This window comes from Equus quagga, chromosome 13 (genome assembly GCF_021613505.1).
Source record: "Equus quagga isolate Etosha38 chromosome 13, UCLA_HA_Equagga_1.0, whole genome shotgun sequence".
NCBI classification, from domain to species: Eukaryota; Metazoa; Chordata; class Mammalia; order Perissodactyla; family Equidae; genus Equus; species Equus quagga.
In genome coordinates, this window is record NC_060279.1 from 92,477,863 (window position 1) to 92,494,585 (window position 16,723).

Consider the following 16,723-nt stretch of genomic DNA (forward strand, 5'->3'; position numbering starts at 1 on the left):
AGTGTCTGGCAAACAGTAGGAGCTCAATAAATGGAAGGAGTTATTTACCCCAGAGAAGGCTAGGACACAGCAGGCGTTTTATAAGTGCATGTTTCTCTGGTGCGGAGAAGCCATTCCTAATCGTGCGCCCCCAAGGGGTCCCCAATTTCTCTGTCATTTTCCTTTAGATTCTATTCGCTACTCAGATAAGCTGGGCAGAGACGGGAAGACACAATCCCAATGGATGGGATCGATTCTCTCGGTTCTCTTCCTTCCATGTTTTGTTCTTGGTACTCGGCGATCCTCAGCGACGCCTGCGGCCCCGCCTCTCCTGGGAGCCCGCCCCCGCAGGCCGTCCGCAGGCGTATTATCCCGATTGGCTCCGCCCCACTGGAGTGACGGGCAGGATAAGCCAATGGCGTCCTGAGGAAGGTGGAGCGGCGCCTCGAGGACGCCCCAGGGATCCCGCCTCTCACTGAATATTCATGAGGGAGGCGGGCCGACGCCGCTGCACTCAGCGAGCGGCGCCATGAAGTGAGAAGGGACGAGGATGTGGGGCTCGCGAGCGGGCGCGGGGGTCTGGAGGATGGGGGGGCCCGGCTGGGCGAGGGGAGGCTGCAGGGGTGCGGTGGGGATAGCCACGGGGACCCACGTGGATGGGCAGCGGGGAGATGCCTAGGGGACCCGGAGACTCCTGGGAACTAGGGGTTGCCCGGGGGGACGGGCGGGCCGGTGTCCCCGGACGGCAGGGGAGTTTGGGGGCTGCAGAGGGCCCGGGGGACTGATCTGGCAGCCCCCGCCGGCAGGCTCAACGTGGACGGGCTGCTGGTCTACTTCCCGTACGACTACATCTATCCGGAGCAGTTCTCGTACATGCTGGAGCTCAAGCGCACGCTGGACGCCAAGGTGGGGGCCGCCCCGCTGCCCGCCCGGCCCGGGCTGCGAGCCGAGGTTGCAGGCCGGCTGGATTTTAGGAACCTGAGGGCCTTGGGAAGCCGGCCCTCCCACGCCTCTACTCTCACATAGTAATAGGTCCTAACAGCAGCAGCTCACGGTTCTCAAAGGCTGAGCTGCTCAGTGGTTAGGAATATAGAGACTTTGGGGTCGGCTGCCTGGGGTGGGACCCTGGACCCACAGCGGCGTGCCCTTGGGTCAATCACTTCATTTCCCTCTTCCCGTTTTCACCTCTGTAAAACGGATATAGTAGTAGTACCTACCTCAGAGGTCCATGTCAGGCTTAGATGAGTTAATTCATTAACTGGGGCAGCCGTTCTCAACTGGGGGGGATTTTGACCCCCCGAGGACACTGGGCCATGTCTGGAGACATTCCTGGTTGTTGTACTGGTGGGGTACGGGTGCTACTGGCGCTAAACATCCTACAGTGCACACGACAGCCCGCACAAGCATTATCAGGCCCCCACGTATCAACAGAGCTGAGGCTGAGAAACCCTGATGTAACACGCTTAGAAGGAGAGCCAGGCACAGAGCGAGTGCTGTGGAAATGTTTGTTAAATTGAAAGGAAAGGGGTCACTATATATAAGATACTATGCTAAATATTTAACCCCCAGTTTCTTGTTAATCTTCGTAGTCATGTCATAAAGAAGTGCTTATGAGGTCCATTTAATTTAATTTATTTTTTTATTTTATTTTTTTTGCTGAGGAAGATTCACCCTGAGCTAACATCTGTGCCAGTCTTCCTCTATTTTGTATGTGGGTCGCTGCCACAGCATGGCCACTGATGAGTGGTGTGGTTCTGCGCCTGGGATCCGAACCTGGGCTGCCAAAACAGAGGGCGCCGAACTTAACCACTAGGCCATGGGGCCAGCCCCTTATGAGGTCCATTTTAGAGATGAGGATACTGAGGCCAGAGAGGGGAAGGCGCTTGCCTAAGACCACTCAACAAAGAGGTGGCAGAGGTGGGATTCAAACCCACTGCGCCTGGGGCCCAGACTTTTAACGGCTGTGTTGCCCTGCTATTGCAAGATGGTGGCATTCTGGAGGGGAGGTCCCCAGAGTTTGTGTCCCTGAAGTTCTGAGAGCCTGTGTCTTGTCCCGCCCCCAACACGCAGGGTCATGGAGTCCTGGAGATGCCCTCGGGCACTGGGAAGACGGTGTCCCTGTTGGCCCTGATCATGGCATACCAGCGGGTGAGTGACCCGCCGGGCCGTGGAGGGGGAGGAGGGAAGAGGCCGGCCAGGGGCTGAGGCCATTGTCGTCGGCAGGCGTATCCGCTGGAGGTGACTAAACTCATCTACTGCTCGAGGACCGTGCCTGAGATTGAGAAGGTGATCGGGGGCCAATCCCAGTGCTCCCCCGGGCTGCGCTGGTCCCCCTGGGGTTGCCGTCGCAGCTGTGGGGGCGTTTAGGAAGCTGGAGAAGGGCGGGGACCTGGCTGGGCAGGGGGCCTGTGCTTTCAGTGAGGCTGAGACCCCCTCCCGCCTCGACTGGGGCAGGTCATCGAGGAGCTTCGAAAGTTGCTCAACTTCTACGAGAAGCAGGAGGGCGAGAAGCTGCAGTTTTTGGGGCTGGCTCTGAGCTCCCGGAAGAACCTATGCATCCATCCCGAGGTGAGCGCCCGGCCCCGTTGCCCTAAGCCTCGGGGCTGAGGAAAGGCTTCCATCCCACCGGGAGTCCCCGAACCCCGGACCAGGCCTCTTGTGAGATATGCAGGGGCCACACACAGTTCTCTCCTGGCTCCTCGTGGCCCAGGCCAGCACGCCTCCTCCGGGGAGCCTTCCACTGGCCCCACCTGGGAGAGGTTAAGAGGGCAGCTCCTGGAGTCCAGCAGGCCTGCTGTCCTGGCTCTGAACCTTCTCAGCCAGGTATTCCTGGATAGGCGATTTCTGCTGTCTGGGCCTCAGTCTTCTTTTCTGTAAAATGGGGATAATGAATTATCTGTTTCATACAGTCGTTGATCAGATTGGGCAAGGGTGGAGGGTGGGCAAAATAGGTGAAGGAGGGGGCCGGCCCACTTCGGCGGCCCAGGTTTGCCGGTTCGGATCCCGGGTGCGGACATGGCACCGCTTGGCAAGCCATGCTGTGGTAGGCATCCCACATATAAAGTAGAGGAAGATGGGCACGGACGTTAGCTCAGGGTCAGTCTTCCTCAGCAAAAAAGAGGAGGATTGGCAGCACATGTTAGCTCAGGGCCAATCTTCCTCAAAAAAAAAAAAAAGGTGAAGGAGGTCAAAAGGTACAGACTTCCAGTTATAAAATAAATAAGTCCTGGGGCTGTGATGTGCAGCATGGTGACTATAGTTAATAATACGGTATTGTATATTTGAAAGTCGCTAGGAGAAGAGATCTTAAAAGTTCTCATGAGAAAAAAAATTGTAACAGTGTACGGTGACGGATGTTAACTAGATTTATTGTGGTGATCATTTCACAATATATACAAGTATCCAGTCATTATGTTGTACACCTGAAACAAATATAATGTCATGTGTCAATTATATCTCAATAATAAAAAAAGGATTGGGTGAAATAATGCACGTATAGTCCTCAGCATGTATAAAGAGCTAAAAGAATATTAGAAATTATTGTGACATTAATATATGTAATAATATATGGCACATAGAAGATTAGTTACTAGTCTACACAGAAATGGAAATATAATGATGTACACCTGAAATTTACATAATGTAATAAACCAATGTTACGGCAATAAAAAATAAGTTAAAAAAAAGAATATTAGTTATTATTATGTTATAAAACAGTTGCATTCACTGTGTGCCAGACACTGTTCTAAGCACTTTATATGTGGTAACTAACAGATTATGTATTATATAATGTTATTTGTGGGCCAGCCCTGGTGGCCTAGTGATTAAGTTCCGTGAGCTCTGCTTCAGTGGCCTGGGTTTGGTTCCCAGGCATGGACCTCCGCCACTTGTTTATCAGTGGCCATGCTGTGGTGGTGGCTCACATACAAAAAAAAAAGAGGAAGATTGGCGACAGATGTTAGTGCAGGGCAAATCTTCACCAGCAAAAAAACAAAACAAAACAAAACAGAAAAACCCCACATTATAAGAATACATGAGAAATAGCACACATGATGGCTGATAATTAAAGAGACGTAGCACCAGCTTTGCTGACTAATGAAGTGGGAACGGGAGAGGGCAGGGTCAGCAGCCTCAGAGCCTGCTCTTGGGTGAAGGAGAAGGTTTGGCTCTGAGCAAAGGCATCCTGGGCTGTGGTACTGAGGGGCCAGCGTGGGGTGCGGGCAAGGCGGGCTCTCAGACTGCGATCAGAGCCTTCTCTGTGTCTTAGAGCTCGCCAAGCTTCCAGCTGTTGTAGCATTTTAAAAGATAAAGCAGGGGCTGGCCCAGTGGCATAGTGGTTAAGTGCGCACATTCCGCTTCGGCAGCCCGGGGTTTGCGGGTTCGGATCCCGGGTATGGACATGGCACCACTTGTCAAGCCATGCTGTGGGAGGCGTCCCACATATAAAGTAGAGGAAGATGGGCATGGATGTTAGCTCAGGGCCAGTCTTCCTCAGCAAAAAGAGGAGGATTGGCAGCAGTTAGCTCAGGGCTAATCTTCCTCCAAAAAGAAAGAAAAAAGATTTACTCTTTTAGCAACTTTCAAATATGCAATGCAGTGTTATTAACTGTAATCACCATATTGCACATTACATCCCCGGGACTTATTTGTTTTATAACTGGAAGTTTGTACCTTTTGATGGCTTTGCCCATTTTGCCCACCCCCAATGGCACCCACCAGTCTGTTCTCTGTACCTATGATCTTGTTTTTGTTTTGTTTCATTTTAGATTCCACATGTAAGTGAGATCACATGGCATTTGTCTTTCTCTCTCTGACTTACTTCACTTAGCGTAATGCCCCCAAGGTCCATCTGTGTTGTCGCAAATGGCAAGATTTCGTTCTTTTTTGTGGCTGAATATTATCCCATTGCACATAGGGCTTAATGTTTTAAAAATAATAATTTAAAGAGTCTAACAGTGTTACCACTTTTGTATCTCGCAGCAAGTTCCCAAGTGTCTTAACTGTTTAATAATGAAACAGGTTGAGGGGCCGGCCCGGTGGCGTAGTGGTTAAGGTCAGTGCACTCCATGTCAGCAGCCCAGGTCCACAGGTTCAGATCCCAGACATGGACCTGCGCCACTTGTCAGCCATGCTGTGGCAGTGACCCACGTACAAGGTAGAGGAAGACTGGCCCAGATGTTAACTCAGAGCTGATCTTCCTCAAGCAAAAAAGGAGGAAGATTGACAACAGATGGTTAGCTCAGGGCGAATCTTCCTTAGCAAAAAAGAAAGAAAGAAAGAAACAGGTTGAGGTTTGAGTTTTCCAAAAATCCCTGAGTCTCACCCCAATGGGCTGGTTCAGCCTCCCATCCCACCTGGCTGTGAGGCCTAGAGCCCCAAGTTCAGGGAGTGGCTGGGCTCCTCAGCCTATCTTGGTGCCCAGATGCCCTCTGTCCGCCTAGGTGACGCCCCTGCGCTTTGGGAAGGACGTTGACGGGAAATGCCACAGCCTCACGGCCTCCTACGTGCGGGCGCAGCACCAGCAGGACGCCAGCCTGCCCCACTGCCGCTTCTACGAGGTGCTTGCGGGGGCAGGGCCGAGGGGGTGACAGGGAGCCGCTTGAATGGCCGCCCTCGCTGACCCCCAGGCCCCCTCTTGCCCCACCCAGGAATTCGACACCCATGGGCGCCAGGTGCCCCTGCCCTCCGGCATCTACAACCTGGATGACCTGAAGGCCGTGGGGAGGCGCCAGGGCTGGTGCCCATACTTCCTTGCCCGCTACTCGGTGAGGCGGCGGCGGGGGCAGGGGGCGGGTGAGGGTTCTAGGCCGCCTGCCCACCCGTCTGTCTGTCTGCCTGCCTCTCTCTCTGTGTTGGTCTGTGCCTCTGTCTGTCAGTCTGTCTGGATCCGTGTGCTTCCATTTGTGCCTTGCCCGTGTCTCCTTCCTTGCCTCGCCTCTGCGGCCCTGGGAGGGCTGACGGGGGCTGGCAGGGCGCGGGGTGGGCGCTGGCTGGGGTGACCCTGCCCTCCTCGGCCCCCAGATCCTGCACGCCAACGTGGTGGTCTACAGTTACCACTACCTCCTGGACCCCAAGATCGCCGACCTGGTGTCTAAGGAGCTGGCCCGCAAGGCGGTCGTGGTTTTCGACGAGGCCCACAACATCGGTGAGGGGGCGCAGGGGGGCGGCGAGGCCAGCCCCTCGGGCTGCCGGGGGCTGCGTGCTGAGCCGCCCGCTCCCCCTCTTCCCTAGACAACGTCTGCATCGACTCCATGAGCGTCACCATCACCCGGCGCACCCTGGACCGCTGCCAGGGCAACCTGGAGACCCTACAGAAGACGGTGCTCAGGTGGGCGGGCCTGGGTGCCCCCCGCCCCCCATCCCCCCCCCCCCCCCCTCCCCGCTCCCTGACCCCGGACACCAGCCCCTTGCTGGTGCGCCCCAGGCGTCCCCGCCCTTCCCACACCCCGTGTCCCCGCAGGATCAAGGAGACGGACGAGCAGCGTCTGCGGGACGAGTACCGGCGCCTGGTGGAGGGGCTGCGCGAGGCCAGCGCCGCGCGGGAGACCGACGCCCACCTGGCCAACCCCGTGCTGCCGGACGAGGTGCTGCAGGGTGAGCGCTGCCCCGCCGCCACCCCCGCCCCGCGCCGCGCCGCGCCCCTCCCCGCGGCGGTGGCCTGACCCCGTGTCCCCCTCCACCTGCATCCCGCAGAGGCGGTGCCCGGCTCCATCCGCACGGCCGAGCACTTCCTGGGCTTCCTGCGGCGCCTCCTGGAGTACGTCAAGTGGCGGCTGCGCGTGCAGCACGTGGTGCAGGAGAGCCCGCCCGCCTTCCTCAGCGGCCTGGCCCAGCGCGTGTGCATCCAGCGCAAGCCCCTCAGGTGCGCCCCCACGGCCGGCTCGGCCCCGCGGGGGAGCCTTGTCCTCCGAGTGTCAGGAGTGAGCGAGGAGGCGGGGGAGCGTGTGTGATGCAGGGGCTGGGACCGCGGGCAAGGTCGGAGCTGGTCCTGGGCCCTGCATTGGGCAGGGGCCTGGCAGGCAGCAAACGGTGCAGCCAGAGCGTTTGCTGGAGGGGGTTTGCTGCCGGGACCGTTGACAGAGGGGACAGGCGGGGCGGAGGAGCCGACAGCGCTGGGAGGCCCCTGGGCTCCTGCAAGAGCTCAGAGACATTTCTACCCCAGGTCACAGGCAGGGCAGGGAGCGGCCCTGGAGACCGGCTCCTGACAAGGCCCAGCAGGGTGGGAGCTGAGGGAAAATGCTGAGGACCCCCTGGGTCCCTGTCTCCTTCCACCAGTGCCGCGCATTGTCCCCCCAGCCTGAGGACAGGAGCATCCCCATGATGCAGACTTGAGGGGGGGTCACTCTCCTGGCACAGAGCAGGCAGAGAATGGACCTGGGGCTTCCTGTGCTTTCCCATTGCTGTGTTGGATAAATCATTGGTCTTCTCTGACCCTCAGTTTCCTCCTCTGAAAAGCTAATGGGGGTCACCTCCTTTACTGCCAGGTTTCTGTGGTGGTTCAGTGAGAAAGCATGACACAGGTCACTGGCCCTGTCTTGAGCTCTGACAGGGAGCTAAGCATTCTGTGTTCCGTCCCTCGTGGAATCTCATTGCAGTGTCTCTGTGCTGCGGATGAGGACACGGGTACCTGGAGAGGAGGGTCACATAGCACTCACTGCTTGGGGTGGCTGTGCCAAGCCAGGGCTGTAGGCTCCAAAGCTCCTGGCTGTCCTGGCCCTGAAAGGCTTGGGACAGCCCTCCGTGCGGCTTCGTCTGTGTCCCCTGCCTGGGAGACTTGTGAGGGCAAAGAGACGACCTTTGTTCCCCGAGGCCTGCTCTGTGCTGGGGACACGGTGGCGACCGAGACAGCTCTGGCCCTGCCTTCCTGGGCTCACCGTCCAGGGGGAGACCTGTCCCAGACGGGGATGACCCAGGATGGGCAGAGCTGGGGTGGGCGAGCCCAGAGGGCTGAGGGAACACAGGGGGTGCCTGACCCAGCCTGGGGACCAGGTGGGCTTCCTGGAGGAGGGGATGCAGTGGGAACGAGAGAGAGATGGTCCTACCCCACCAACATCGTGAGAATCGGGGGAAGAGACATTAAAGAATTATGAGACTGCGATCAGGGCAGGCTTCCTGGAGGAGGGGGCTTGTGAAGGGAAACAAAGGGATGAGGAGCCAGCCAGAAGGCCCTGCCATGCATCCTTTCTTCCTGTGCTTTATTCATCTCGCACACATTCCTTGAGCATCTGTCCGTTGTCCAGCCCTGTGCTGGGCAATGCTGGGGACTCAGCACGGACTAAGACAGCCTGGTTCTACCCTCCCCGGGCTCACAGGCCAGCAGGGGAGACACACCCACCCCCAGACAGGGGCGATGCAGAGTGGGCAGCACTGGAACGGGGAGCCCTGAGGCTGGGGACACATGGGGGGTCACCCCGTCCAGCCGGAGGGTCGAGTCGAGAAGACAGACTGGAAGCAGCAACGCTCAAGACACGGCTTTTAAACTGGGCCGTCTGCCCGGCTCCAGAGCTCCTGCTCCGTGACCGTCCCCGAGGGATGAGCGCCTCCAGCCTGCCCGGCAGTGGTGGTGGCTGGGTGGCCTTGCGTGTGCATGAGACTCCACGACGGGTGTGAGATTGTGAGCATCTGGGACTGACCCCGTCTGTGTCACTGGGCGTGGCCGTGTGTGACAGGTTCTGGGTGTGAGTGTATGACGTGTGGCCGTCCAGGATTCACATCGTGACTGGGATTCGGGGTGTGGATGTGGGTCCCTTGTTTTGACCGAGAACCTGCATAGGAGATAGTGAGACCGCGTGCGGCGCACGACCACGTGACTCGGGTGTATGATTATTGCTCTCTCTGTGCCCTGGTGCAGCACAGCTCTGTGCGATGGGCACTTTACAATGTGGGGACACAAGTGACCGAAACAGCCCCTGCGCCTGCCTTTCTGGAGCGCCCATCCCCTGGGGAGACCCCGGGCTCTGACGGTGGAGGAGGGGGCTGCTGGTCCTGCTCCTGCTAGCCGCCCCCGCCCCCAACCCTGTCTGGCCTCCGCTCCAGGTTCTGCGCCGAACGCCTCCGCTCCCTCCTGCACACCTTGGAGATCGCCGACCTCGCCGACTTCTCCCCACTCACGCTCCTCGCTAACTTCGCCACCCTCGTCAGCACCTACGCCAAGGGTAAGCCCCCACTCCCTGCCTCTGCCAGGCCCCTGGCGGCTGGGGTCAGGGTCGCCGCGGCATCCGGAGGGTTGGCTGTGGGACTTGGACACGCAGGACGTTGCAGGGCTGGCTCAGGGGTTGGGGCTTTACGTTGAGGGCAGTGGGGAGCCACATAGGGTTCTTGAGCGAGTGAGCCTTGCACTCAGTTGTATTCTCAAAGCTCCCTCTGGCTGCAGCGTGGAAAACGTGGGGGGTGGGCGATGGTCTGAGATGAGGCCAGAGAAGTTCTGTGGGGTCAGCTCCACCGAAGAGGGTGGGGAGGAGTTGTTTCTTCTGCCCCTGACGGCACTGGGGAGCCATGGCAGGGTCTGAGCAAGAGAGGAGCAGGGTCAGGTTTGTGCTTTAGAGTCTTCTGGCAGGGACTGGGGGCAGGACGGGGAAAAGGGAGGGGTCGGAGAGAGATGTGTGCCGGATGGAGGCAGGCTGGAGGCCCGGCCTCAGTGCCAGGCCGTGAGGAGCACGGGGAGAGGGCTGAGGGTGGCGCTCAGACTTCCAGCTTTGTGGGAGCTTGCGTCCCTCCCTTCCCTGAGCTCTGAGCTGCCCAAGGCCCAGGCTCATCCCCGGGGATTACTCCTCTATCCAGAAACCAGGCCAGGCCCGGCCTCAGCAGGACGACGGGCGGCCGTCCCCGCCCCCCGAGGGCCTATCAGCAGCAAGTCCCGCTGAAAGCTTTCTTCTGTGTCCATCCCTCCGTCCCACCCTGTCTTCCGTCTCTGGCTTTCTCCCCTCCTCCCCTCTCCGCCATCTGCCAGCACCTCAGTCTTGTGCCTGGAGCATCCTTCCCGTCTTCCTCAGCCCCCAGCTGCCCCGACATCCTTCAGTTCTCGGCTCAGTAGAGATGTCCCCTCCTCCAGGAAGCCCTCTCTGACGCCCAGTCTGGGTCAGGCCCCCTCCTGGGGGCTCCCTGTCTCAGCCCTGCCCACTCGGAGTGGTCACTCTCTGGGGACAGATCTGTGTCTCCATCACCGGACAGAGCCCTGAGAGGGCAGGACCAGAGCTGTCTCAGTCACCCCTGTGTCTCCAGTGCAGGGCTGGGCACAGAGGACTTGTGATTTTTTTTAATATGTGAAATTGAATCTGTACATTCATTCATTCCTCTCTTTGTTCAGCAAATGGGCCAGCCTAGCACTGGGGAAGCCCAGGAACGAGAGAGACCTCAGTCCTGACCTCCTGGAACTTATATTCTAGAGGGGAAGACAGGGGGCAAAGACACAAATAGGGCCCAGCCCGGTGGCGCAGTGGTTAAGTTCGCATGCTCCACTTTGGCGGCCCGGGTTTCACTGGTTTGGATCCCGGGTGTGGACCTATATACTACTCAAGCCATGCTTTGGCAGGCGTCCCACATATAAAGTAGAGGAAGCTGGGCACCGATGTTAGCTCAGGGCTAGTCTTCCTCAAAAAAGGCACAAACAAATGAGAGAGGTAATTCCAGAAAGTGGTGGTTTTCATGAGAAGCAACTATGTTGCCGTGTTGGAGCATGCCTGCAGTGGCCAGGGAAGGCCTTTCTGAGGAGCCGACCGCTGAGCCGACTCCCAAATGACCAAGTGAAGCTAACTGCCTGGGGAAGCTTTCCAGGCAGCGGGCCCAGCAAGTGCAAAGGCCCTGGGGTGGAGGGAGCCTGGTGGTTTGTGAAGGTTGGGCGGGAGGCCCATGAGCAAGGAGGAAATGGGCTCAGCTGGCAGAGCTCCACCCACTATTCTGGACCCCGGGAAGGGTGTGGAGAGCCGTGGGGGGCTTCTGAGCAGGAGAGGGATGTGACCTGACTCAGGAGCTCGCAGGGTCCCTCTGCTGTGTAGGAACCAGGGCCGGGAGCCCGTTGAGGCGGCCGCCGTGGTCCAGGTGGAGGCAGTGGCGGCTGGACTGGGGAGGGGCTGGGGGAAGCGGTCAGGGTGCAACTAGAGGTTGGCGGCAGAGCTGACCGGCCTCCTGCTGGCTTCAACGGGAAGACAGGGGAGAAGGCTGGAGGCTCCGGCCTGGGCGGGCCCTGCAGTGCGGCGCGGGGGGGCCTGAGCAGGGCCCTTTGGTGCTCTCTGCTCAGGGTGCTCCACGACCATCTGCACGGGTGGCGGCCCTGGGGAGAAGCGGGCGGGTGAGGTGTATTTTGGCCTCCGATGCCTGGGTTCGAGGCTTGGGTGGCTGGCGGCTGGTCCCCGTCACTCACGGGGGTGGGGCTGGGTCTGACGGGCGCCCAGGAATGTCACTGGCCCCCTGTAGGTTTTACCATTATCATCGAGCCCTTTGACGACCGGACCCCCACCATCGCCAACCCCATCCTGCACTTCAGGTGAGCGCCGACCCCAGGCGGGTGGGACAGCCATGGCCTAGCCCCCCGCCCGGCCCCACCGCCCCGTCTGCCTCCCGCAGCTGCATGGACGCCTCGCTGGCCATCAAACCCGTGTTCGAGCGCTTCCAGTCTGTCATCATCACGTCCGGGGTGAGGACCCTTCTCCCCCCGCCCCGGGGCTCCTGGTTCCTGCCAGTCCCGCTAAGACCCCTCCTGCCGTCCCTGCTACAGACGCTGTCCCCGCTGGACATCTATCCCAAGATCCTGGACTTCCACCCCGTCACCATGGCAACCTTCACCATGACGCTGGCCCGGGTCTGCCTCTGCCCCATGGTGCGTGGGGGGCCTCCCCTCCTCGTCCGCCCCCTCCTCTGCTGCTTCCCCAGCCTCAGTTTCCTCCTGTGGCATGGGGATGCCTCCTCCCCGTCTCCGGGGCAGTGGAGCGATTTAGTAAGACGATGAGTGTCAATGCTGTGTGGCCCGGGGCCTGGCCCTGGTCACCTGGCTTTGCCCGGTTCATTGTCCCGCCGTGACCTTGGTCAGTGACCCCCCCACTCTGCCTCAGTCTCCCTGTCTGTATGACAGGCGACAGACACAGGCCCCCATCCCTCCTCTGACGTCCTGGGGCCAGACGGCTTGTAGAGTTGCGAATCTTCCCGACTTCGGAAGCGAGGCTGTGCTGTGTGGGTGCGGCTCTCCCGCCGGCCCGTGGCCTCGCTCCAGTGAGAATCAGACTGTAGTTCAGCAGGAAAACGTCTGGAAGAGTCAGACGAGAGAGCGGAGTCAGGGCTCAGTAGACTCAGGGCAGGGCAGGCTTCGCTGCTCCAGGAGTTGGGGCCAAGCTTAAAAAGCTGGAGTTCCCGGCGCGCTTTGGCTTTTGGAATTGCCCTTCAGGGGCTGTGGAGGGCGATGAGCGCGGCATCCCCGTCTTGGGAGGTGGCCGGTGGGAACGCACCTGTGGCTGTTGAGGTTGTGGCGAGCAGCCCTCTCGTGAAGCCGCTGGCCTGGAGGCTGGGCTGGCCAGGGGGTACTTGCTGGTCAGAACATGGACAGGCTTGGTGTCAGTTCCATCTTTGCTGTTTATGTGCTGTGTGACCTCGGGCAGGCAACTCACCTTCTCCGAGCCTTTGGTCTTTCATCTGCACAGTGCAGGTAACAGGGTAGCTGAGGGTTCGGTCAATCACACTATCTCTAGAAAGCTCTAGAAACCGGCCCTCACTCATCGGAGTGCTTGCTGCTGCCTCACCTATTATGGCCTCTCTTGCCCTCTCCAGATCATCGGCCGTGGCAACGACCAGGTGGCCATCAGCTCCAAATTTGAGACCCGGGAAGATATTGGTATGCTGCCCATGGGTGGTTTGTCTGGGTTCCAAAAGGGGAGGTGTATGAGAATGGCTCAGTTATGCTGCGGTGACAAGGATCCCCAGATCCCAGTGGCTCAACGCAGGGGCTCCTTCCTGCCCAGGGTACCCAGCCCTGGGGGTGGGCGGGGCTGCCCACGTCTCCTCCCTGGGACCCTCTGCTGGCGGAGATGTGACACGAGGGGTCACAGTGAATTGTACGCTGGCTCTTAAAGGTACTCACATGGGGTGACGTACAGCCACTGCTGTGCCTGTTTCGTCGGCCATGGCCAGTCACACGGCCACAGCTAACCTCAGGGGCGGAGAAGTGGGACGTGTGTGGACAGCCCTGCAGGCAGCCTCAGCGGGGCGTCCGGGAACCCCAAGTCCACAATGATGTTAGCCAGGAAAGCGCCCATAGGGAGTGGGGAGGAGGACCCGGACCGGGAGAGAGCCCACTCTCTGACCCCCACAGCGGTGATCCGCAACTATGGGAACCTTCTGCTGGAGATGTCTGCCGTGGTGCCCGACGGCATCGTGGCCTTCTTCACCAGCTACCAGTACATGGAGAGCACCGTGGCCTCCTGGTACGAGCAGGTACGTCCAGCCACCCTGGCCACCTGCTCTCCAAGAGGACCCCTCTCTCCTCAGCTCTTGACTCTGTTCCTCTGTGTGTTTGTTTTACTCCTTTTATGGTTTTTTTTTTCCTGTGCTGAGGAAGATTGGCCCTGAGTTAAGATCTATGCCAGTCTTCCTCTGTTTTGTATGTGGGATGCCACCACAGCATGGCTGTCGCGAGCAGTGTAGGTCCACACCCAGGAACCAAACCCAGGCACCAAAGCAGAGCATGCCGAACTTAACCCCTAGGCCACAGGGCCCGCCCCAACTTCTCTTGTGTTTTAAACAGTGACGTGTATCAGGTGGCAGGACCGTGTGCAGAACACAAAGGGACACTTTCAAGAGTGCTCGCCCCCTGTCCCCTGCTCCCACATCCAATTTAAGAACTAAGACGTGAGCAGCTCCGTGGGCCGCTCCTTCAAAGGCGTACCCCTCAGGAGAGGCCACCACACCCCAGCATCTGGGTTCCTTATTCCCCTACTGCTTTTTTTGGGGGGGGTCACCCCCGTGACTGTCCCCCCAACGTGTGTGGCTTGATGTGGAGACTCGGGGTGGCAGCGTGACTTCTGGGTGCCATGCTGTTAGAGGAAGGTTCTGGAGAATAAAGGCTGGACAGAGCCTCGGGGCAGTGAGTCTGCAGAGCCCGTGCTGGGGAGTGTGTGGGCGAGGTCCTGGGGCGTCCTGGAAATGGGGTCACCGCAGGCGGGTGCTGGGCGCGGCAGGATGTGGGGGCGGGGGGCCACCATGTCCTTTCTGCTTCTGAGCGCACCATGGCCCGGCTCTCGGAAGGTGCAGCCAGGGCTTCTTTGGGGTGAGATGGTGAACTTGGCTGATCTGAGCACCGGGGGGTGGGGGGCACCTCTTCCACGCACGGCCACGTCCTTGGTCTCGTCCTCGGACGGGCTCTTTCCACACAGTGGGAAAGGTGGCTGAAGCCGCCTGAGCCTCACGTCCCGAGGGCCCTTGTGTCCCATTTAAGAAACCTTTGCCTACCCCAAGGTCACAAAGATAGCCTCCTGTGTTTCCTTCTAGAAGCTTTGTAGTTACAGCTTTCACATCCGTGAGGTACCTCAGATTCATCTTTGTGGATGGCGTCAGCTCAGGGTCAAGGCTCATTTTCCCCCACGTGGAGATGGAGCTGCTCTCCCCACTGAGAGGCACGGTGGCCGTCTGTGTGGGGTGTGCTTCTGGACCCTCTGCTCCGTCCACGTGTCTGTCCCATCAGCACCTCACCCTCTGTTACAGTGTCGGGGCAGCCTCTGATTGGCGCTGCCTGGCCTGCGTCAGTCTCTCCACCAATCACCGGCGGGGGGAGTGTCCTGATGGGCCATCTTGGGCCCCGTCTCCCCTCCTTGTGCGAAAGATGGGGCACAGGGATTGGTTCCCTGCCTGGGTCACAGGGTCTCCCAAAAAAAGTGGGGCTGGCCCATCCACCTCCCTCCATCCCTTCTTCCCTGAGTCTCTGCTGGGCACGCCGAGGCCTGGAGACAGAAGTGTCTGTCGCACGGGAACCCGTGGCAGGGTTGAGCTCAGCCAGGACGCCGTGCCCTTAATCCATCTCCCACCAGCCCGCGCCCTGACCTGCCTGTGTCTGTCCCTAGGGCATCCTTGAAAACATCCAGAGGAACAAGCTGCTCTTTATCGAGACCCAAGATGGGGCTGAGACCAGTGTCGCCCTGGAGAAGTACCAGGAGGTGTGTGTGTGGGGGGATATGGGGGTGCTGAGAGACGGGCGGCCGAGGGGCCAAAGGAGGCAGCTTGGAGGGGCCGCGTCTCATTCTTGGCCTCCCCTCCCCAGGCCTGCGAGAACGGCCGTGGGGCCATCCTGCTCTCGGTGGCCCGTGGCAAAGTGTCCGAGGGAATTGACTTTGGTGAGTGGCCTAGGCCCCCTGTCCCCAGGCACCTGCATGGAGCCCTTGGCGTGCCTGCTCCCCCAGGGGGCCACCCACCCACAGGCTGGGCACGCCCAGGGGCCCCCTTCCCTTGTCCCTGGGCCCTCGGAGCACACCCACTCTCTTCCCACTGAAACCGCACGACCTGCCAGGCCCCACCGGTGACCTCTCTCCTGCCCCCCGCCCCCAGTGCACCACTACGGGCGAGCCGTCCTCATGTTTGGGGTCCCCTACGTCTATACCCAGAGCCGCATTCTCAAGGTGAGTGGCACCGGGGCCGGGGGTCGCCAGGGACACACGTGGTGTGGGGCAGGGGCAGGCAGGAAGGGACGGCTCCCCCCTCTCCTGTCCCCCTCCGCCTCCCTCACTGCAGGCGCGGCTGGAGTACCTGCGGGACCAGTTCCAGATCCGCGAGAATGACTTTCTCACCTTTGACGCCATGCGCCACGCGGCCCAGTGTGTGGGGCGGGCCATCAGGGGCAAGACGGACTACGGCCTCATGATCTTCGCCGACAAGGTGCGGGGTCCGGGGCCTCCGCCCAGGCTGTCCCTCGGTCATCTTCCCGATGAGGAACCTGGCTCCCCCAGCGGGGTCCTGACGCCCGCCCTCTTGCCCTCCTGCTCACAGCGGTTTGCCCGGGCGGACAAGCGGGGGAAGCTGCCCCGCTGGATCCAGGAGCACCTCACGGACGCCAACCTCAACCTGACTGTTGACGAGGGCGTCCAGGTCGCCAAGTACTTCCTGAGGCAGATGGCACAGCCGTTCCACCGGGTGAGCCAGGGCGCCGCCCTACCTCCCATCACCCTCCCCGGCTGAGCTCCTCCTCCAGGAGGGCCCTCGGCTTTCTCCCCGCGCCCCAGCCCGGCCTCACAAAGAGAGGTTTGTGTGCGCCCACGTGCCAGGCCTGGGAACGGGGGAGTGGAGGCCGTGGGGAGCGCGAGGAGGCAGGGCACCAGGGCCTCAGAAAGCCACCCGCTCCAGCCTGGACACCTGGACACTGCCCTCTGGCTGCCACCTCCCTCCACCTGACTTCTGCTTACGGGAGGGTATGCTCTGCATTGCGCCAGGTTCCAAATTCCAAAATTCCAAATTCCAACAGCCTGTCCCAGAACCCCCTTGCAGGCCCCCTCCTGTCACTACTGGCCTCAAGTCCTGGTCCCCTGTGTCCTATCAGGGGCGTGTGGGGAAGTGCAGCCGCCGTCCCTGTCCCCCGCCATCTGATACCTCCCTCCCCCGCCAGGAGGATCAGCTGGGCCTGTCCCTGCTCAGCCTGGAGCAGCTGGAGTCGGAGGAGACGCTGCGCAGGATAGAGCAGATCGCCCAGCAGCTGTAGTGGGAGGGGGCAGGGCCATAAAAGGTGTTGGTGGTGACAACTGCGTCTTACTGGCCCTGGGTCCCAGCTCGGGGGAGC

At 60.0% G+C, this 16,723-nt stretch overlaps 1 protein-coding gene across 2 annotated transcripts; it reads left to right on the forward strand.

The window, feature by feature from the left end:
• The first annotated feature begins 425 nt into the window (after positions 1-425).
• ERCC2 (ERCC excision repair 2, TFIIH core complex helicase subunit) lies at positions 426-16,682 on the forward strand. Of its 2 annotated transcripts, XM_046682575.1 has the most exons (23): positions 427-513; positions 786-885; positions 2,050-2,127; positions 2,203-2,265; positions 2,434-2,547; positions 5,421-5,537; positions 5,628-5,744; positions 6,001-6,124; positions 6,211-6,307; positions 6,440-6,573; positions 6,673-6,841; positions 9,016-9,134; positions 11,392-11,461; positions 11,542-11,611; positions 11,693-11,794; positions 12,736-12,799; positions 13,277-13,398; positions 15,021-15,113; positions 15,218-15,290; positions 15,502-15,572; positions 15,685-15,828; positions 15,940-16,083; positions 16,553-16,682. In XM_046682575.1, exons 1-23 carry the CDS (start codon positions 509-511, stop codon positions 16,643-16,645), a joined length of 2,283 nt encoding a protein of 760 aa, XP_046538531.1. In that variant the 5' UTR covers positions 427-508; the 3' UTR covers positions 16,646-16,682. The 2 variants fall into 2 exon arrangements, with proteins under 2 accessions (XP_046538532.1, XP_046538531.1); XM_046682576.1 differs by lacking the exon at positions 2,203-2,265 and having other exon boundaries at positions 426-513.
• The last annotated feature ends 41 nt before the right edge of the window (positions 16,683-16,723 follow it).